The sequence below is a fragment of the Excalfactoria chinensis genome, chromosome 2 (genome assembly GCF_039878825.1).
Source record: "Excalfactoria chinensis isolate bCotChi1 chromosome 2, bCotChi1.hap2, whole genome shotgun sequence".
Taxonomy (NCBI): Eukaryota; Metazoa; Chordata; class Aves; order Galliformes; family Phasianidae; genus Excalfactoria; species Excalfactoria chinensis.
The window spans coordinates 61,926,172-61,948,355 of NC_092826.1; the positions used below are offsets into that span (position 1 = coordinate 61,926,172).

The window sequence follows — 22,184 nt, forward strand, 5'->3', positions numbered from 1 at the left end:
ATGAAAGGTTCTCCAATGGGAAAGTGATTCTAGGAAGTATGTGGTCACTAGCCTAAGGACACTCTTGGGAAGAGAGTGATTGTGATCAAAATACCTCAAGTGGACATGCTTGGAAGGCCAGAAGATCCACTTGGGGAATATGCTAGCCAAATGAAAACCTCCCTGTGAGGTTGACAGTGGCAAGGCTATGCATGTCAGCCTGGCTACCTGATGGTTTTCCATTTTGTTAGTTGTTTCAGTTCCTACAGGACAGACCCATCTCTGAGCTTAGAGGTGATTTTAATCATATTCAAAGTAGAACTTGAAGTGACCCACCCATCTGTACATAGCATGTGATAGAGGGAGAGGACAAGGTGCCTGGATTTTCTCCTTATAGATATGCAGTGATAAATTACAACATTTCAGTGCCAATTCACAGGGCACAGAAAGGAGTGGTTCAAATGCCAGTATGCCCAGCCAAGGTTCCCTTTAAAATGCTGCTGCATGTTTCACAGCAAGTACACAGCCGGGGACTTCATTACAGAAAACAAACCCAGGCTAGATCTGCCTGATTTTTCACATTCCAAGTCGTTTGTCTGCTTTGATTACTGGAAGAAGTAAAATTGGCTGAAATAAATCTGGCGTGTGTTTGCGAAGGCAGTTCAGCAGAAGATGTTTTCCTGCATTCTGCCTAATTATGGTATTTGCAGCGCTGTCCTTCACCTTAAAGCTACAATGCACAGATTCTATCTTCTCATGCAGCAGACCTTTCCCCATCTATTCTCTCAGTCACTGTACCAGAGACCACTGTGCTCAGCAGCAGGCAGCCTTGCCGTGGCGGCACTGCTCACTGAGCCTAACTGGGACGGCAACGTTGTACATGGATTACCACCTGCACATGAGCAAACCCACCCACAGCAGCCGGGGCTGTCACAGAAAACAGCTGCCAACAAGCTCATCATGTTAGCCCCTGGATTTTTTACGGCACAAAATGACAAATGGGAAGAAGGGGCCCAGCTTGCCTCTCAGGCTGAGCTTGCAGGTTATCACCTAAAAAAAATGAAGACATCCTTTATTCTTCACCTGCTTGATGCAAAAGTCCTTGTGCAAGGGATGGTGTAATACAAGCTGAATTTCAGGATGGGATGTTGCTTTGTGTGAAAAGACAATCCTGCCAGATTCTTTCTTGAAATGAAAGCCTGGTTTGCCAAGACCAAATGCTGACTCAGTAGATGAATGCCAATTTTTTGCCTTTTATTTATATATGTATATATATATATATATATATATATATGTTTTATCTGTTTGCAAGGTTGAGTCAAAAGGCTAAGAAAAAAAAACAAAAAAAAACCATCTAAGAAGTCAGTTTTAAATCACAGTAAAAGTGAATATTTCAAATAATGCACTTTTTCCCTCTATGTTCCTTCTTGACAGGCAATAGAACGTCCATGTATCTTTAAAAAGAATTATCACGTAGTCTTATCTGATGGCTGGGGTAGTTCTTTCAGTGGTAGTCAGACAGATTCACAGTTTCATATCAATGGAAGCAACCACAATGTCAGAAATGCTGAACTCTGGCATCATCAGCTTTGGATGAGAGACTACCAATGGGAAGTCAATGCTGATGTCGTAATCCCTTCTAGGCCACTGTTACCACTATGTTTCACCAGTACCAAGACAGCTTTTTGCTTATATCCCTCTAAACTGGCATTAGCAGATTGCCTCTAGTCAGCAAAGCCCTTAATGTATATTTAAACAGCTGTAGAATTAGATCTTGAGTGAGCAATATTTAATATTCTTAGGACAGCTTAAGAAACTGATCCAAACGGAACTGCAGGCAGTGCAAAGTTTTTATTGATTTCACTGGGCTTTGAATTGGACTCCAGAGACTACTGAATTGTTCCCAGCTATTATTACCTAGAATCTATGGCAAAAAGAAATACAGGAAGAGACGAGGATTCATTAAATCATCGTGTAATGAAGCTCTCATTGTTCTCAGAATACTTGCAAATACGTATATCCCACACCATCCCTAAGATGTTGGTGGAGTCCTTTCAGGAGTGTCTCAAAAATATTTTGCCTTGTCTATCTCTGTCAGTGCTCAAAATCTTGTCTTTTGTCTTTGCTCAAAATCTCTGTTGACAAAGCACAGCAAATTCCTGACAACAGTCTTAAAGAGACTGACATATAAATAAAGATATCTGAGCGGAGCCAAAAGCTATACTCTGATCTCTGTTCATATCGCATGCTCTGAGAGAGGCGCCTTGGCCGCATAAATAAGTTCTCTGGTGCCAGTGGGGTTGGCATCATAGTGTCAACTCTGTTGAATGTAAGGGGGTGGCTGGAAGAAGAACCTAGCCCTTAAGCTGGCAAAAGCCCTGCCAAAGCGTAGGGGTGGGAGAGAATGAGCTGGGGAGGTGGGGGGAGGGGGAAGGGGGCAGGGATTGTTTGTTAAAGAGAAAAAGGAAAAATGACCCAGCAGGCCTAATGACTCAGCAGGCACTGAAGCAAACTACCAGAGATGTTGTAGAGTCTTCTTCTCTGGAGATATTCAAGATCCACCTGGTCACTTTCCTATGCAACCTGCTGTAGGAAAACTGCTTTGCCAGGGAGTTGGACAAGGTGATCTCCAGAGGTCCCTTCCAACCCCTACAATACTGTGATTCTATGACAGTTATGAAAGGTTTTAGATGGTCTTACAGGGAAGATGATTTGCTGACCTCTATCTTTTCAAACAAAGTTCAGTGACTTGCTCTGCTGTTCTTCTGTATCCTCCCTTCAGACTGTGTTTTCTTTCTTTCTCTCTTGGGCATCTCTTTAGAATTGAGCTCAGGACTTCCCCTTCTTTATGATGAAACCTCTCATCTGAAGAAAATAGAAACGGAGAGTGTGAAGGTAGTTGGACCATGGCCAGCCCTGCACGTCAGCATGAACAAGGTATAGAGTGTACATATGTATTTTTACATATATATGACAGAGAGCCCCTTGTCACTTCATATGCAGAAGCTGCTGCTTTTCACCTCCAGTTCCAATCAACATTCATCTGTAACTGTTTTGCTTTTAATCACCTCTCACCATCTCGTGGGATGGGGGTTTCATTTTTTGATGTAGAATTTCCTTCCTCACCTTTTAGAGAGTTTCAGAAGCTGCTGTAACAATGTCATGATGTAGTTTTAATTTGGTTGTGAAGAGTTAGTCATCTAGGCAGCTTTGAGCTGTAAAAAAATAACAACACTTCAAGTGATTTAAAAAAAACAACTAGAAGAAAGCTTTTTCTCTACATGAAGTGTTTGTGTTAACTCCCTTGGCAATTGATATTAGTGGGTGTTTGATCAATGGACTTTTGCAGGGGTGGCAAAACAGCTGTGTCTCATTGCTTCTACCGGAGACTGCCAGGTCAGGGGCTTCTGGTATCCATGTGAGGCAAAATCCACTTGACCCTGTTCTGTAGTATGCCTTGAGGTGAGTCTGGATAGAGCTACAGAGCACCTCTGGTTTGTAATAAGCCCTCTGGGATTAGTCCTGAGCTGAGCCCAGTGGAGTCAATGAAACATTGCTACTGGATTTCAATGAGGTGGGCCTGGCCCACCAGTGATAATACAGAAAAAAAATCGTTTTGGATTTTTTTCTGTCATTTCAAGTGAGTATTTTATCTTGGTTTCACAGGTAGCCTTTTATTATTAGTGTTATTTCAACAAACTTTAAGGAAGTTAAAATCAGATATCGGATTATCTTTTCTACATTCTAGGTAACTGAAGTCAAGATGTTGAGGAAGCTGTAATGATCCTGTTCTGGTCTCTATACCAAGGGTACTTTTTAGGTTGTGTCAACCCTGATGCACTGGGTTTTCCCTTGTCAATAGCTGTTTGAAGAGTCAAGAGGCAATGACCTGCATCATTAGGCATTGTTTTGAAGTCACTGGCTTAGTTTGCCAAATGAAAATTCTTCATCTCCTGGGTTCATCCAGTGAATATCCAGCATCACATGAAAGGAGCACTGTAGTTCAGTTGTATTTCTTGATACTCTTAACTCCAGCTCAGAAACCTTACGTGCAGCGCCCAAAGCATGCTTGAAAAGATAGTCCTACATTATTCATCTTACTGACAGCTCAGTCTGGTATCTACAAAGGGCTAAAGCAAAGCAGCTGGAGGACTCTCTCCTTGCTGACCATAATGTGGAAGTGGTTAAACTAGTTTGGCTTGTGTTGTGCAAAAGAGCCAAGCAGCTGATCTGAATGGTAGGTACCCTTGTGATCTCAAAATGAGTGGATTAATGACCTTTTTACTTTCATTAAAAGAGAACTTAAAACACTTCAGTCCTATATTCCACCATACCATGCAATTTGCCTCCTAAAATATCCCTGTAACTTCTGAATGGAAAAGCCTGACTTCTGATCCTCTCACTCCTTTTTGTTTCTGAAACTCTGTGAGGGGAGAATTCAGCTCTTCTATAACTAATGATTTTTGGGGGGTTTTCCTGACAGCTCTAGAATCTTGTCCACAGTCAGGTGGATTATTTATTTAAGTACTAATGAACAAAACTCAGTAGCACAGCAAGTCAGTGCTCCCAATAAATGCCCCCAAAGCAAATGGAGCCAGTGTCTGCTGTGTTGAGACTTCCATCAGTCAAAGCTTAGCTGATGAAAATGTCTTGTGCTGAGCACCAGGAACTGCTAATTGCTTCTGCTTCTGGCAGAAGCTCTGCAGAAGGCCAGGCAACATACACAGGCAGTCTAATGAAAACCCTCTGCTGCCAGTCTGAGAGGATTTGATTTTAGGAGCTGGGCAGCGATCCTATGAACAACAGTTACCATGTATGTGAATGCAAAGGCTTGGCCCTCAAAATTTATGAAAATTACTGTTCTGAGCCATCTGACAGTTGTATGTGCCCTTGAAAAACGCCCTGCTGGAAAGTATCTCATCAACCAAGCCCTCTTATTACAAGTGGGTTGTTGTGACCATTTTGAATTCTTTTGGCCCCTCCCTTGTGGTTCCTTCCTGAGGCATGATTTTCTGACTTAGATAATAGAGAAATGTATGCCCAGAGCTTGTAAAGCTAAAACAAACAAACCCGTTTTTGAGCTTGGAGCAGAACATGGAACAACCTCAGCAGATGGCTTCTGCGGTGAAAGGAGGACTTGCTGTAAATGTTGGGCTAACCCCAGGTTGAAATGCCGCTGAGCACAAAAGCAGCAAGGCAAGTTAGACAGGACTGAAGAGCATTGAACTCTGACAAGTTTTTTCCACTGAGTGTGTGGCCTTCTTAAACCTCCTTTGGTTTCAGTTGTTGACTACCTACTGAGTCCAGCAGCAAACAGGTTTTAATGAGTGCTCAGTATGTCTAGCTTCTGAGAAAAAAGGTGAAGCTGCAACATTTCTCCTGCAGCACACCATTGCATTCTATTCCACTGAGTGCTTTTTATTCCCTGGTTTTGTGTCCTCTTAAAAAATTATGCTTAAACAAAACCAGTAGAGCACTTGTGAAGCTTCGCTCTCTCTATTTCTGAGAACAATGCAATGGTTTCCACACCTATTGTGGAGTCCCAACTTTCATTTGCTCTCTTCCCATAGCTAATTATTATTTTTTCAAGCAAAGTGCTTTGGGGATGGAATTTGTCAGGTCTAATAATCAACCCAGAGGAGAATTAACGAGAATTTGGGTAAATTAGATTCAGCAGTTAATTAATTTGATTGTTGGCTACAGCAAACTCTGTCTCATGGGAATGATGAATGGATGTGTCCAATCTCTTTTCCAGAGCTGTTTGGTACAGTAGACGTATCTGTCCACCTACTAAATGACAAAAGTCAATTTCAACATGTGTTTCATGCCCTTTTGTGCTGGTGCATTTCTTAATCTCCGGGAGAGACAGGGCCAAATGCTGCAGCTGAGAATGTATCTCTAATTTTCTTTTCTGCAAGCCTTTCCTTGAAATGCATTTTTTCCTGTCCTCTCTGTTCTTTGTGTGTGCACATGTATACACGTGTATATATGATATAAAATCAAGAATGTATAGTTACGATTTCTGAAATCTGTGGAGTCTGATCATTATTAGTCTGGGAATAATTATTACAGAAGAAAAAAGAATAATGGTACAGTTCAAATTGTTTCTACCCCTTTTGCTGGTGTTATGCTCACCATCCTCTGGTGCTTCTGGGTCCTAAAGTTGGTGGCTTTGGTCTGATGGAGGGTAGAAGGGATGCTATGGTGAGTACTTGAGCAGCAGGGATGTGATTTTCATGATGATGTCACCATCCTCATTCTAGGATCTGTCTGGGGCCTTTTTCTGCTAACATGCTTTTACACCTTGGTCTTTCTTCATTGATCTGCATCTTCACTTCCCATCTCGATTTACTATACTTGGTGGCCTTTACATGTGCTAGCTACTATGCCTTTGTTGTCTTCATAGCCCCTAAAAAAACAGTTTCATTCAGCTCCAGGTCTGCATTCATTTGTAATCATGGGGTCTCCAGCACCAGCCTATGCCTTCACTGTTACCATCCCAGACCTGTGCTTCTCGCCACGTCCTCGTGCCTTTTCCTCACAAGGCCTCTGTTGCCATACCAGTCCTGTGTTGCTTCATACAACATCGTTCTGTTAGTCATATCTCTTTCTATAAAGAATTAACTGTTTGTGTTACTGTTATCTATATAAAATGATTGCTGCTATAGCAAGACCGAGGAAAACAAAGCTACAGGCAGACAAGAGGGGTCTGTACAAAGGAAGTCTGGCAGGCCTTAACATGGAGGCTCTGAAAAGCTCATGGCCTGCTCGGTCTTTGGTTTCTTGCACTGACTAGAGGACATACTCTGTTAAACACAGCTAGCATAGCCCAGTAATGCTGTCATGAAGCTTGGCACTGATGGAAGCAGGGTCTAGTAATATTAAGCAATATTTTATAAAACACAGTTGATATCTGGAGCTGAAGAGGTTTGCTTCAAGGATACAGGCAAGAGTTTTATTGAGAGTTGTGTCTTTCATTAGACTAACTGATGGCTGACATGGAGAATGTCTTGTGTATCTGACAGCTTAATAAGAATTTGTTGTGCTTGTTTCTTTTTCCAAATATATTGTTCTAATAAAAGATGCAGCTTCTGCTTGCAGTCTTCTTCTCCAATAAGAATAACACATAATCATAAAGGTGTTACCATTATGATGTCTGTTCATAATGATTAGTTGTCATATAGAAAATTATTTCTTTATTTTTCTTTATTATTATTCTTTATTATTATTAAGAAAATATTTTCTAATGAGAAGGAGGTGAAAGTGACTAGATTTTCATACATGTTAGCAAGTATAGGTGCATCCCAGGAAACCAAGGGTTTTGACTGTACATAGCTAATGTGCACTCAGAATCTGCATATCAATGCTGTTATCATTAAAATCTTGCCTCCTACCTACTGTGATTGCTAGCAGTGAAGAGCATGCCCTAAACAAAACATTCACTTGATTCCTCAGAAGTCTTCAGCCAAAAATGTGCATTAAACTTACTGTTTGGATGAAAGAGTACTGATAAATTATCAGAGGCAAAAGATAACTAATCTTAATATCAGTAAGAAGTTTGATGTGGAAAAGAGAATGAACCTTTCAGAACAGAGAGAATGGAAATGTCAAAGTATAGAAATGGTATTGCTGCAATTCATTTTTGTATTCTGTTCATGTGCTTAATATTCAGTTAGCTTTGCAAACCAAAGCTTGTGTCATCATTATCTAACACTGTACAAATCTGCCTTCAGTTCCAGTGTCAGTGAATGTAATTGAATTTAAAGTAAATATTTGAGAAGAAAAAAGCAAATCTAAGTCCTCATTTACAAAGAGAAAAATGCATCTAGTTTGTATGTATATACATACATATATGAGCTTATTCATCCCATTTCTATCAAAATCCATTTAAATGCAATCCTCCATCTCTGGAAAAATAAGGTTCTGCATCAGTGGTGCAAGGGATAAGAGTGCATTGCTATCTTTTAGCACCAGCAGAAGTGGATATGGAAAACTGGAGTGCCATCAGCTATCTTCACTTAATGTCGACTTTTTTTCTTTTTTCTCATTTACAAACCATTTAGGATGAATTTAGATCGCAATTCTAAGCAAGAAGATTATTTATTTCAAATGCCATTTTGACTCTCAGACACTCACTTAAAACTAGCATCTCAGACTTTCCAGAAGTACCTAATAAGAAAAGATAAAATAGGCAGTTTCATTAACATTGTGCCATATTTAGATTTCTAATGACTTCCACGCGAAATGCTCTTAGTTTATAAATAAAAATGAAATTGTAATAACTGCTAACCTGGGTGAAGCATCTAAATACCCAGCTGCTGTCTGCATGCTTCACTCATCACTGCAAGCAGTAAGGGTTATGGAAACATAAGATTTCTTTATTCCACAATAAAATAAAGTATATTACAGCTCTCCTTGCAGTAACAGTATATAAAGACTCCATAATGCAGACACACTTGTTTTTGAACTAGGAAAATGAACTGTAGAAGTTACTGTATGGTTTTGTGTAGTCATTATTTTCTTTCTTTCTCGGTGACAGTTATACTTTAGGAGATTAATTAGGAGATTAACAGGGTTATATGTAAAGATTGGTGGCATTATAGAACAATGGGAGCTTACATAGCTGCTTAAAAGTGCTAATAGTCTGAAATAACAAGTTGCTACTTTGTTCTGTGATTGGAGTTCACATTTCATCTGGATCTTGGGTGCCGCTGCAAATGTATGTCTAATAGGCTCAGATAATCAGCTGTGTGAGAGCTGAGTTCAGGGCTGACTCAGGGTGTGCTGCACTGTGGCACAAGCTCTGTTGTTGCCCAAGGCAGGCCGGCAGAGTTGTTTACCTTTTCAGATAGGTTCAGAAGGTAGAGGTGTCTGGGTCAGGTCGAGTAGCCCTGGACCTGGTCAGTGTCACTGTGCAGTCGACATTTCCTCTGGTGGGAAGCAGAGGCTTTGGGCTGCTGGCTCAGCACCTGGAGAGCAGGATGAGCCCAAGCAGCAGCAGTGTCTGCTCATTACGTGTGGGCAGTCTGCAGAGCGGCTACTGCTGATGGATGAAAGCATAGTTGAGTTTTGCTTGCTTAAGAGATGACCCAAACAAAAACTGGTGCAGAACTCAGTGGCCATTTTCAGCCAAGGCAGCAGCATTTGGATCCCTTTGTTAACGAGGATTGTAGTATGTGACTGGCATGTCAAAGACCACACTGGGGATGTATCTTGATATCAAATTCTAAGTGCAGCAGGTGGCTTATACCTGTTGGGGATTCCCAGCTGCAGGGCAGCCCTGAGGGCTCTTGGTCAGTGTGGGGAAACAGGGCAGGAGAAGAATGTAAGGACTGGAAAATATCCCTATGTGGACAGAGCAGGATGTGAAGCAAGCTTGTGTCCTAATAAACACTGGTTGTAATGATTTAGCTAGTGAAATGCAATTACTTAATCTTGCTTCGCTGAAATGCTATTTAATTATAATCCAGTGTTAAAACAAAGGTGGGGTTTTGCACGGACTTTAGAAATGTCATTGCTTAGTGCGTTATTCTTTTTGCTGTTAGAAATCAATACTATTAAAAGTTGACAACAGTGGCAGCTCTTTTGAAGAGTACAGCAGTGCGCTCAGGTTAACAAGGCTGTTACTCAAGGAAAAGTTGTACTTTCTCCATGGCTGGCTGGTTGGGTTTTCTTTTCTTTTGATTATCTGCACTTCTTAATCTTCATGAGTACCCCAGGAAAAAAACAACAAACAGACAAACACTTATGGCAAATGAATATTTCTTTTTCACATGCTTGCCAGAACTGAAGTTGCAGTCAAGACTAAATAGATAGCCACAGTTGTAAGTTGTTCCAGCCAGAAGCCGTCACTTCTCATTTTTAATATTTTCTTTTCCCCTTAGGAGGAAAGTGAAGAGAATGAAATGTCCAAAAATATCTTCCATTAAAAGTAGTAAATGTGGCTTGGCAAATAAGCTCATAAGAATTATTCAAGATTTGACAGAGAAAGAAAAATCTCAGGATGGGCAGTCCTTTAGCAGTAAGTTGTTTGAGATCGTACCTGGCAGCTTGGACATTTGGGGTCCAGGAGCCTGCTGGACCAGCTTTGAGACCTCACGATAAATATCTCTCTGCAGAGGTCTGGTTCTTCCCCCAGTAGCATTTGCTGAATAGTCTCCTCAGTCAGTGAAATTGTATTTGTGATTTGCTGCTGCACTTGCAGAAAGCTCCCCCTGGATCTTGAAGTTCCTTCCTGTCTGTGATTGATCTTGGACCTGAGAGAAGAGTCACTGAGGTTTTAGTTATCAGCCAGTGGATAACCATGAGGGTGGGTGGAAGGAAGGATGAATCATTGGATGGCTTAGGTTGGAAGGGACCTCAAGGATCTTCAAGCTCTAACCTCTTTGCCACAGGCAGGGCTGCCAACCTCCATACCTAATTCTAGGTAATAATAATAAAGGAAACAGATTTTGAAAACTAAGGGCTAATCATACGGTGATTTAATAAATAAATGAGTAAAAATTGGCTGGTTCTGTCTTGAATTTTGCTTTGCCAGAGGTGAACCTCAAGGATACGCTGGGCCAGGTTTCCTGATGCTTTCCTTGTGTGTGTTCCAGTTGGACAGGAGGTTACAGGGCGTACAGTGAGGTCTGAACAACAGCATTATGCTTCCTTACGTCTGGGTGTGTGCAGCCACTCACTCTTCGCAGCAACATGAGATGAAAATGAAAGCATAATGGGGGCTATTATTCAACTGTAGTTCAGGTCTCATTTCCAGAGAGAACAGGGAAGTAAGCAGCAGCATAACAGCCAGTTCTTCCTTAAAATATGAGAAACTGCACTGTGTTTTGGTTGTGTTTGCATTTACAAGCCTGGTCTGTTCCATACCCTGTTTGTTTATACATCAGTATTACACTGCCCTTTTATTTTTTCTGCATGGAAAGTTTATTCATGCTGGTGTTTTTGCTGGATGTTGTTTGTTCAAGGCACAAAACCTTTAGGTCATGTTTGAAGAGGTCACTAAGCTAGCTGTCCCGAGGCTGTAGATTTGTGATCCAGAACACTGAGTAGGTAAGGGGTTGACAGTAGGTAAGCGGAAACAACAGCAGCAATGTTTAAACTCTGTCTCTCTGATAAAAGAGATTTTGCTTGGCTTGCAATTATGTGGAGATCCCTTCAAATCCCTCTGGTTAAATTTCCAAAGCTCCTTTCCATTCTTAGAGTGGTAAAAGAAACCAGCATTCACTACACTTGAATGCTGTGCAACTTTCCCACTTAGGCCTGCCCGTGATGTTCTGGAGGTAACGTGCTTACTCAGTGTGATCACAGGTTTGGCAGTCACTCCAGAGCCTAGCTGGGCTTTTTCCATCTTTCTTAGCACTGTGAGGTAGTTTGTTTCTCTATTAGTCAGGCTTTTCCTGATGGCTTTATTTTATTTTATTTTATTTTATTTTATTTTATTTTTTATTATTTTTTTTATTTTTTATTTTTTTTATTTTTTTTCCTTTAATATTATCAAGTCATTTAATGCTTTGAAATATTTTATTGTAAGACATATTTATTCGGTTATTAACATGCAGGTTTTATCCTGCATTGGTGAATTGAGTTGTTGTACCTGGAAGTGTTACCTCTGACCATCTTGTTGATATATCTTTCTAATATGTCACTGTGCTTGTCTTTTCTATTAAATACAGGTTGAAGAGAAAAAGGTACCTGAAAAGACTCTTCATCCCCCTGTGTCACCTTCCTCTGTTCCTGATCATATGAAGTGCAACATCCTTAAAGCTCAAGTAGAAGCTGCTTTCAGAGTAGGCACCCAGGTAATCTATGCTTGAATGTATTTGGGAATTACTTCCTTTATTTCGGTATTCCATCCTAATTTAGGTATAGCTTTCAGAAATTTTCCAAAGCCATGGAATTCCTGAGGAAGCACCTTATTTTATCAGGCACATCCATACTGACCTAGCTTTCTCTAGCTGCTCTGCAGTGTGTTCAGGTATGTCGCTGTGATTGATATGATGGAAATGGGAAATTTGTCCTTACTGACAGAAATAACACAGCCAAGAGTGTCTCAGGAAATCTCTGTGTTTTGATTCTGTCACGTCAGCTGTTGCTTACTTAGCAGCTGAGAAGCATTAAACTGTGGAGTTTTCTCAGGCTGCCCAACACTCATGGAAACTATGCCTAAAGATGTTGTCAAATAACATTATGCAAGTGAATGTAGCCTTTTTTAGGGGATTAACTTCAGATGTCTAATGTGGAATGTTAGCTAGTCTATGGTTTTCTTGTTAGCATGCCTTGTACTACGTTTCATGCTACTATTTGCGCTGCTTAGTCAGTGTTGGCATCAGATACACCACATTTCAAAGACACCACAAGTTTTGCAGCAATGCCATGCAAATGAAGGTTACTCTTAGATGGCAGGACTGTAACAAGGTAGTTTCCCAGTGAGAGGTAAATCTAAGTGAAACTTAAAATATATGATTCTTTGCAAGTGTAATTAGTGGACAAAAGGTCGTGCTATTTGTGACAAAAATAAAACCAAATTGAATGTCTTAGGAACAAAAGTAGAGGCAGAATGATTTTTATAACTTATTCCAGGTTCCCGTGTTATCCTTGTGCATACTGTTCTCTTTGAATATAAATTATGTTGGTGCTTCCATCACTTAGTGTCTTTTCACAATAACACAGCAGGTCAGCTTGCCCTGGAAAGATTTTGTTAACAATCATCTTTGTGTGTTTGTTGTTCCCTGGCAGATCTTTCATCTAAGAACTAGATTACCTCTGGTCTAGCTAGACCTAAGGAATTATCCTTTTCTTTTTTATTCTGACTGCCCTAGATTTCACAAACAGAAACAATAAATCTGACAGCATGCAGGGAAAGGAGGTTGGGTTTTTTTCTTTTATTTGTTTTGCTTGAAGCAGTTCTCACCTCTTTCTGAAATCTGTGCTATGTCAACTGTGTTTTATACAGCCTTTTTCTTGTCTGATTGCCCTTGGTTTTGCCCTCTGTTTTTCCTCTGTGACTCTTTTCTACAGGATGTCATGGAGTATTTCTCACGTTTGTATTTTCCCCAGAATATGCTTAATGATCATGTTTGACTGGATGGTTAAAGACTGGAAGCAGTGTGTGCCGCTGCATTCAGAGTACAGCATTACTAAGGCAAGACAGGAAATGTGCTAAACATATGCATCTCTCAGTTCACCTGCCCTGACTTAATTTTTCACCCCGAGGTTTTCTGAGGGAGAACATCCTGAGTTGCTTTTTCATCATGCCATAACTCTGTTCTTTAGCTGCTGCTGTCTGGCAAATAAGGTTCAGAACAACCTGAGCATCTCTTTTTTTCTTCTTCATACCCATGTTGTTCTGCAAAGGCTTTAGCAGTCAGGTTGGATTAAATACATGTCATAGGCTTGGCCCCTTATGATTTCACACTGAAGGAATGGAAGGAAGACTGCTGCAGGATAGCACATGTTGTGGAAATATAATGGCATGCAGCTCAGTCTGAAATTCCTGTATCTTTTAGTGCTAAAGGAGTATGGCTTAAGAGGGGTAGCCAGAAAACCAGGATGTCACCTGTACCTGGAAATCCTCCTTCAGCTCCCTTCTTAGCCACAGGAATGCCTGTGATACTGAGATGAGTTCTTCCTGCACGTGGGAATTATTACCCTTCCCAAATACATTCCAAAAAGAAGTAGATAGAGATGAGGCAATGGTCAGCCAAAGCAATAAGAAGCTGTGGCTAGACAAGTGCTGGAAAAGGTAGACAAAAGGTGAAGGAGGCAGTAGGAAATGCATTGTCTGTCACCTAGGAAATGGGAGGATGGAGGAGGCTACCTGGAATCCCAGTAAACAACCTTACCAACTTGCCATAAAAACACCCAGTAATCTCCTGTACTCCCTGCTGCATGAAAATCTGGCTGAATACAAGTTGGTAAACCATTTCCCTGTGGCAATTCAGTCACCTGCAGGGAGTCAGGATGGCACTACACTGCCCAGAGACATTTAAAGCATCGTTTTCAGGGGGCAGATAAGAAATAATTTCTTCATGGCAGACAACCACTGAATTCCATGTATTCCTTCAGGGCTGTGATCAGGCCCCTCTTTGACCATATCTGACATCTCCTGCTGTCCAGTATATCTGGAGGACTAACCCTGCTGTCCTCTGCCTGGCACTGTCTTTTGACTCCAGTAAATCCTTGTGAAGCCTTCCAGCCGTATTCTTTTAAAAGCACACACTCCAATTTCTCACCTCTTGTCTTCTGTACTGACATATTTCAATTTACAGGGCAGCCTGGGTAAGAAGTACATCTATGTTCTGTAAAGAAAAGTCCATTTCAGTTGCTTTAAAGAAACACAGGCTGATTTTCCTCGTGTACTCCATAGATCTTTCTTTATTATATGGTGTCACAAGAAGCTGAGGATTTGCTCCCCTCGACCTTGTAAAAGGAAGGAGAAAGAACCAGACCATGTCTTGTGCGCATACTATTTGAAATAAAACGTTCTCTTAAAAGCTGGATAGAGTATCTACTGATCTATTTTTTCAGACGCCTATGGCCTAAACCACCAATCATGAAATTTCACAGGACACTGTCATTCTATAGTTAGGTGTAAAAGTGCGAAAAAATATTGGTGCACTGTGGGATCAGATCCAAAATTAACAAACTGTTGCTTGATATATTTGTACCAGCTCTCTCTTCTAAGCAGTGAGGATGTTTTCAATACCATATGCTACTAACATCAGGATGTGACAATCTTATAAAGGCATCTCCTGCATGTAGTAGAAGAAGCTCTTTGGCATTAATGCTGGCAATTGAGTAAATGTTTGTGAGTGAGAATTGAAATCTAGGGCAGGAAATTTTATATAATTTTCTTCCTTTTTGGCAACTGGACACCAACTTGAGAGTCTTAGAAAGGAATGATTCCAATACTTGGGATTGCAAATATAAAAACAGGGAAAATAATGTGGTACATTTGAAAATATGTCCTGCAAGATGGTCTCTGCACTGGCTCATTTCTGAATCATGCTGAAGAGCTGTTTATTGCTTTCCTAAGGGACAATATACCATCTCCTGTGACTATAGTCCTGACTTAGAGACTGAACATTTCTAAGTTTATGGTGCCATTTGCTGAGCCCTGCGTGTGGTTGAGAGTTATAGAGCAGCAGGAGGCTAACAAGAGTGACTGTGTGGTGAAGATGGAAATATTTATGTGCCAGTCTGCAACCTGGAGGAATCAAAGTACAACATGCATGAGGATACTTGAAACCAAATTCAGGAGCACACTGGCACAGATACCACAGGTGAGGAATGTGAGGAACTCACCTGTTATTGTGAGAATCTGCAGTTTGCCCTACCGTGGGTATCTGTAGGTCTAGAACAAAACCACAGTATTTCACAACACACCCTGCAAACTGTGCCACAGGGATCTGCCACCTTCCAGCTGACAGACTGCATATCACAGTTCCCACATAATTAAGCTCCAGGGGAGCACTAAACACTGCAAAGCAACTGACATTTTTCTTTTTTTTTCTTTTTTTTTCTTTTTTTTTCTTTTTTTTCCCATTTATTCCAGACTCTTCATTTGAGAGAGAGAGGTATAAGGCAGCAATGAGGAGCTGCCAGAATACAAAAGACCAGCACTGCCTGGCATTTAGAACCTGTTCACAGCTTGCATGAGTCAGTGCTGATATGCTATGATTGACTGGACAACTTGTTAGTATCACAGAGTCAGTTTTGCAAAGTAGTCCATGGCCCAACTGATGGGCACAAGATACTAGGAGGTTTTGGTTGCTGTTTATATCTACTTGGGTATGGGCAAATCCTAATTATCCTTGGCATTAAGTGCAGGCTCCTGAGCAAATGTACAACCGCCTCAGCAGGGCTCCTTTTGGCTTAGAACTTGTGTTTTGTTCCAGAAATCTTCTGCAGGTGGTGTTTGTATTCCCAACCTGTTGCAGCTGTGGGTTGCTTGCTAAGACAGAAGTGATGGGAAAAGGCATTCCCCTCCCCTCTTGTTCTTTCCTGGAGGTTTTCTCCTCCTCTTCCCAGGCACAGCCCTGCCAGACAGTGCTCTGTTCTCCACTTCTGCTTTATCAGCTCCAAGGGAAACTCTTGGTCAGGGTCTACTTGGACAAGTCTGAGTACTTCAGCAATTGGTTCTCCTGCCTTGATTCTTAGTAAATAAAGGCGCATTCACTCATCTGGCCCCTTTCTCACACTGTCTTTCTTCCCAAGCCTATACACATGTAAATTTTTATACCATCGTCAATAGCCATCTCTCTTTTTCCTCTCTGTCCAAGAAGCAGGTACAGGTGATGAAGATGCAGTTTTGCTTCAAGTTTTTCAAACATGTGAAGAAGTGCATGTTGCTTGTGCTGTCTTGAGCTGCATCCAGAAAGATTAAAGTGTAAGGACTTGTTGACCTGAATGTCCAGGTGTATTTGCCATTGCATCTAGAAATAATTCGCTGTCTTTATATAAACTGAGCCTTTGGAGCTTTATCCACAGAAGGATAAAAAGCTCCAAACCCTGGATTCAAACCCTAATCAGGTCATGAATAAAAATAGATTAGGTGAGGGGAAGACACTTGAGGATTTAAATCTTATGCAGCCTCTCTTATAACAGGACTTAAGGAAATCCTTCTGGATTCCCTTAGGAGCTCTCAGCTTTCACTAGATGTTGACTTAAGTACCTTGAAACAATCAGCTTTTCCAACTTTTTAACCTCTTTCCTTCACAGAGGAGATCCTGCTTACTTTCTTCTCCTCCCACCCTTTACCCACCCTTACTGACAGCAAAAAGCAACCCCACAATTTGACTGTCTTTGCGCAGAGATCCGGCCTGGAATTACACATATACAGCAGGTTGTGGCTGAGATATTCAGGCAGGCTGTGGGGGAAGCCTGCACAGCTCCCAGTGCGCACAGTGCCTTGCTTCAGTCCTTGCTGTTAGTCACCCACTTGGATGAGCAATAAACTCTCCAGAAGTTTTCAGGCTAAGGAAAGAGAAGTGCTTGGGCTGGGACTCTCATAACCAACAACAGTGGGTGCAGTGTCACGTTGCTTGCAATTGTTAATAACAGTGGAATTCAAAATTGGCTCTTCTGCCTTCCATCTCTGAAAGGAAACAGGTTTGCTCAACTTTCAAAGAGAGACTACAGGAAACAAAGTGTGTCAGGTATAAAAGCACAAGATTCTGCATGTGTGTGGGCCAGGATAATCAATATATGATATATTGTAACTCATTAGAAGTGTGTCAGCAATGACACCTCGAAGATAGGGAAGGAGCTGAGGAAATGATCTTTTGCTGAGGTACAAGAGGGGGGGGAGGATTTAGATAAACAGAATGCGGGAAAAAGAGAAATCTATAAGTTATTCACTGAGATACTGGAAGCAAGCATGGCAGTGGTGTCACAAGACTGTGATAACACGTTGTCAATGTGTCAGCTATGTCTCCTAGCTGTAAGTGCCAGTATGTGATGAGATGAATGGTGCTAATTGCAGTGAGGTCTTGGGGTCCAGGAGATGTGTGGTGCTTGGCCTTGCTCAGGGGGAAGGAATGGCAGTCCATTCCTGTGAGACCTAATCATCATGTTTTTCTGCCTGAAATCACAAGTTTGACATATTAAATCACCAAGTTAGCTTCACCTTGTCAGGATGTTTTTTTCCAGTGATGTGTTGCTTATCCTCTATTATCTAATGAGATCAGCCAAAATCTGTGTGGTTGACAAATAACAAAAATGTTGATCAAAAGCTGAAAAACCTGTTACGCATCTGGCCTCCTAGGCATCCTTACACAGCCAGAAAGGGCAATCAGTGTCAAGTATTTCCAGACCACTGCGCTGAGAGATACTGCTTCTTCGTCTTTGAAGATCTCCAAACATATGAGAGCTGTGTTGTTACTTCCTGTATCTGAGAACGTTGTGAAATTGCTAAGTGTATCGTAAGAGCTTTTCAGATCTTTTTCTTACTTAAACAAGAACCTGACTCTTGACTCTTGGCTGCTGTGATCAGATTCTTTATGAAGCCTTTGATTCAAGTGATTCCTGCTGTGGATCGGATGGGCTGAGAGCCACAGCAATTCACCTTGTGATGGAGGAAAGATACCCAATATGCTTTTGCTGTTACTCAAATGATTTTCTCCTCTTTTCATACTAAATTTTCTTAGCAGTTACCTATGAAAAGACTCTGTACAATGACATTTCTCTTGTGTGTATGTCTCTTGTCTCTAGAATGAGAAAATAATGCTTTACTTTTGTTTCTAGCACTATTGAGAAAGTGAATGGCATATAAAAGTGGAACATTAAGATTTTTTTATTTCTGTATTTTTGCCATGGGCCCAGTGCAGATAAGAAAGGAGAAAAAAGAAAATGATTTTATGTGAATTGAATGGTATGGGTCAACCTTCAATTTTGTTGGCTTTGTAGTCTGGTAGCTAGAACAGCCAGCTTGTTTCTCTCTGGATAATTATCAAGTAAATCTTATTCTATATAAATGATTATTGTGAGTGCATGTATGTGGTGTGTGCAATCATAGCGCTCATATGGGACACATCTTTACAATAAGGTTGGGGATGTCTTTGCACAGTTATTGAGTGTTATTTGCTTAATTAGAGGGAAAAACAAACAAACAAAAAAAGCTGTCAGCTGATGACTTACCCACTTCCTTCTGGAAACAAACCAAGAAGAAAAGCCCAACAAGCAAGCAAGTAAAGCAAAGGAAACATAGGTACTGATGGCTGAGGACCTTTGCAGAAATGATCACAGATGTAATGTTCTCCTATGTCTATTCATCCATAGGCAAGGAGGAGAGGTGTAGAGCTGGGGAGAATTTTCTCATCCTTACCGATGTGCACTTACCAGTGCACACCTGCATCACCTGAGGCTCAACAGGCTCCTGCATCTTTTCATGTGCTCCCTTTCTCCCCCAATTTTAAAGTGGGATGACTTGCTCAATAATCTACAGTATTTATTTGTAGGTACCCAAATCTCTTCTGTTCTAAGAGGCATGAGTAATAATGGAGAAAATTAATACAAAGGACATGTCTCAGGGTGCTGGTCATGCTGCTTAGGAGTATACTACTTCTTAAGAAGTAGGCTTAACCTACTTTTGCAGAGAAATCAAAAGAAGATGGTAATATAGCCGCAGAACACATAAGAAACCAAGGGCCAGTTGTTAGGGAATAACACAATGAAGTCCTCTCAACTGGCTAATGAGATCTTATGGTGTTTAAGTAGGCGGAATTTTAATCATTTCAATTTTGGTCGCAGCCCCTGCCTTGCATCCTCCACCCCCATGTTCTCTTTTTATTGTTGCATCCAAGTGCATCTGAAAATGCAGCTCAGTTAATTTGGTGAAAATTGGAATAAAGTAAAAATTATAGTTTTAAAAGGTAGCCAGTTTGACACAGAATGAACAGCTAGCTTGTCAGGCTTAACAATAAAATGCTGCTAAGACATCTGTGTGAAAGAAGATGCTGTGTATTAAGTTTCTGATGGGCGGATTCATGTTTTTAGCTTTCAGAAACCCAACAGCTTTATAAAAAGCGTTATGATTTCTGCAGAACAAAGAAAAAATACTTCACTGTTCTTCTGTGTCGACAAAGAGTGATGTTCAGTGCTGTCTTTCAGTTCCTAAAAAAAAAAAACAACAACGAACAAACAACAACAACAACAAAAAACCCACGTTATTTCCTTTCAAGAAAGCACTAGATTGTGACTAAGTACTCGGTTATACGGAGCTACTAGGAGGTCAGCAGGAAAAAAACAGGGTTTCTAGAACTGAGTTGAGACGGTGATGATTACAAATTTCTCAAAAACTAACACTGCTGGTTCTGAAATTATTCGTGGCATGATGCTAATTCACTGAAAACTTCAGCTATGAAACATTTGGTGGCTGTGTTACAATGCTGGCGAAGGTGTGGCTGTGTCCTCCCTTTATCTGATTCCTTAATATTTAGATTATTTGCAGGGGATGTAGGAAACTTTTAGCCGTGCTCCTGAGTACACTGAAGAGAGTAGCTTCCTCTGTGAAAACTAGTGCCTCAGGAGAGGGACAGACCTGTTGATGATATCGATGGTGGTTTCAGTATAAAGATAAGATGTGCAAGGTTGAGGAGAGCTTTACATCAAAATACTGCCTCGCTCATTACCTCAGGTATTTGCCTGCACTGGAGAAGGCCAGGAATTAATTCACTTTCTACAAGGCTTCCAGGCTTAATGTACCTTATAGGTAATTGCATGTACAAGCGTGCATCGCCTATTCCCACCATGTCTGGTGCTGATAAATAGTGAACTGCAAAGTGGCTAGGGGGGTTGTTCACTCTGGCACAAGGGGGTAAATAACCTAAAAGTATCATGACTTGGGTGTTTTCTCCAAGCACTGAGCATCACTACTGATATTTTTTAGTTTACTACTGAGGTGTAAAAGAAACTCAGGCCTTGAATTCCTATTTTTCTTTTTTTCTTATGAGCACCCTGAAATGGAATGTATCGATCTGTGTTGAATGGAACGTCTTGTCAAAATTACAATGTTTTTATATGCCTGTAAAATCCTTTGATTTGATTTGAAGGAACCTGTTTCATCCTTATTGAGCAGAATGAGACTGACACATTTAATGCAATTTGATCTCCACCAGTGCCCTCAAATTATTATGGTTCAGATGTTGAGCACTGAAGAATCACTCTGTTGTAGACCTGCATCATCTCCATCTATCCATTCAGCAGAATGGAAATGTCACAGCCTGCCAAGTCCATTACTGATTCGGAGATATTCTTGTGTCTTCAGCTGGTATTTTCTATAGAAGGGTGCAGTGTTGCCCTGAAATGGGCATTTACACATGGTTTGTGGAACCCTGCATCTTATTTGAAGAGTGTAATCTACTAACACCTGCCCAAACCGAGCATTTGCTGGGTAATCAAGCAATTTCCATGTAAGTCATTTTGCAGTGTTAGTATTTTCTACTCTGTAGACAAATGATATAGGAGACACGGGATGCTGTAATTTAGCAGAGAGCGGTAATGGGTGAGATTTTCTGTGAACTGCATGTGCAGAGCGATTATTTGCAGGGGAGCTCATTTTTTCACTATATTTTTCTAATGACTGAATGAAAAGCTGTCGAGTTGACGTGGTTTTGATTAGACTATGTAAATATTTATTTTACTCCAATTGAAAGAACAACTCAAATATCAGCATGTTTGCCTGGACTGATTTTTATTATTTCTGCTTTCTGGGAGAAACATAAATATCTGTGTTCCTTTGCTTCCACATCTTTATCCCTACCCAGTCTCTTCCTATCACTGTTGCTCTCTGTATTGTACATTGTAGCTCATCATAGTGAATCTCAGTGTTCGATGATGATTAAAAAACAACTATGCTTTTTATTCATGGCAGGGGAAGCATTTTGGTCATTGCAGTTTTATGAGGTACTTACAGGCATACTTTAAAGTAAACATATTGCCTCCGGTGGCGCAGCGGTAGAATTCCCGTTTGCAACACCAGGGGGCCCGGGTTCGAATCCCCCCCTGTGGAGCAGGGGGTAGAAGTGCCGCTCTACTACACAGAGGGCTCGAATCCCGGGAGTTGGACTCGATGATCTCTAAGGTCCCTTCCAACTCGCACAATACTATGATACTATGATACTATGATACTATGATAAACATATATAATCCTAAGTACGTGGATGTTGCACTAAACTTTAACTCCTTCTTTTAACAGGCTGTGAAAGAAGAGACCTCTTTTGTAAATCCCAGTAAGACCTCCAGCCTGCAGGACCCTAATGTAAGGTCTGTTGCTTCTTGTCTGTAGGGAAATCAAATAAATACATGATTTAGTGAGCCATTTTCCAAACTTTATCTCAAGAAGTCCATTTGCTCATACCCAAATTTCTGTGTAAAGTTCATAAGTCCATCAAGCAATGACCCAAGGTGAAGATGTCCTGGGTAATCAAACAATGTCTAACAGAAAGGGCCTTATCTTGCTCATATGAATCAGACATAGCTCAAGAATCAGTAAAATCCCAATTCTAAAAGTCAAGATGAGTATCAATATTTAGACAATCCATAAGAGCAAGGTTAATAAAAATGAAGTCTAGTCAGAAACTTGGGAAAGCTTATGCAACAATGTCAATGTTTATAGGTTTTGGGTTAGAAAAGTGTTAAGCATCCAAGATGGCGTATCTTTGTGTTTGTTTTTCTTTCTGAGTTCTGCAGGTATTCTAGTTGAA

The 22,184-nt window shown here is 40.8% G+C and overlaps 1 protein-coding gene across 3 annotated transcripts in view; it reads left to right on the forward strand.

The window, feature by feature from the left end:
- EPB41L4B (erythrocyte membrane protein band 4.1 like 4B) overlaps window positions 1-22,184 on the forward strand; it is a 164,887-nt gene that overhangs the window by 97,931 nt on the left and 44,772 nt on the right. For all 3 annotated transcript variants that reach the window (XM_072327651.1, XM_072327649.1, XM_072327650.1), the window contains exons 17-19: window positions 2,801-2,916; window positions 11,655-11,780; window positions 21,677-21,744. In XM_072327651.1, coding sequence (XP_072183752.1) covers window positions 2,801-2,916; window positions 11,655-11,780; window positions 21,677-21,744 — 310 coding nt within the window. The remainder of the gene's footprint in view (window positions 1-2,800; window positions 2,917-11,654; window positions 11,781-21,676; window positions 21,745-22,184) is intronic.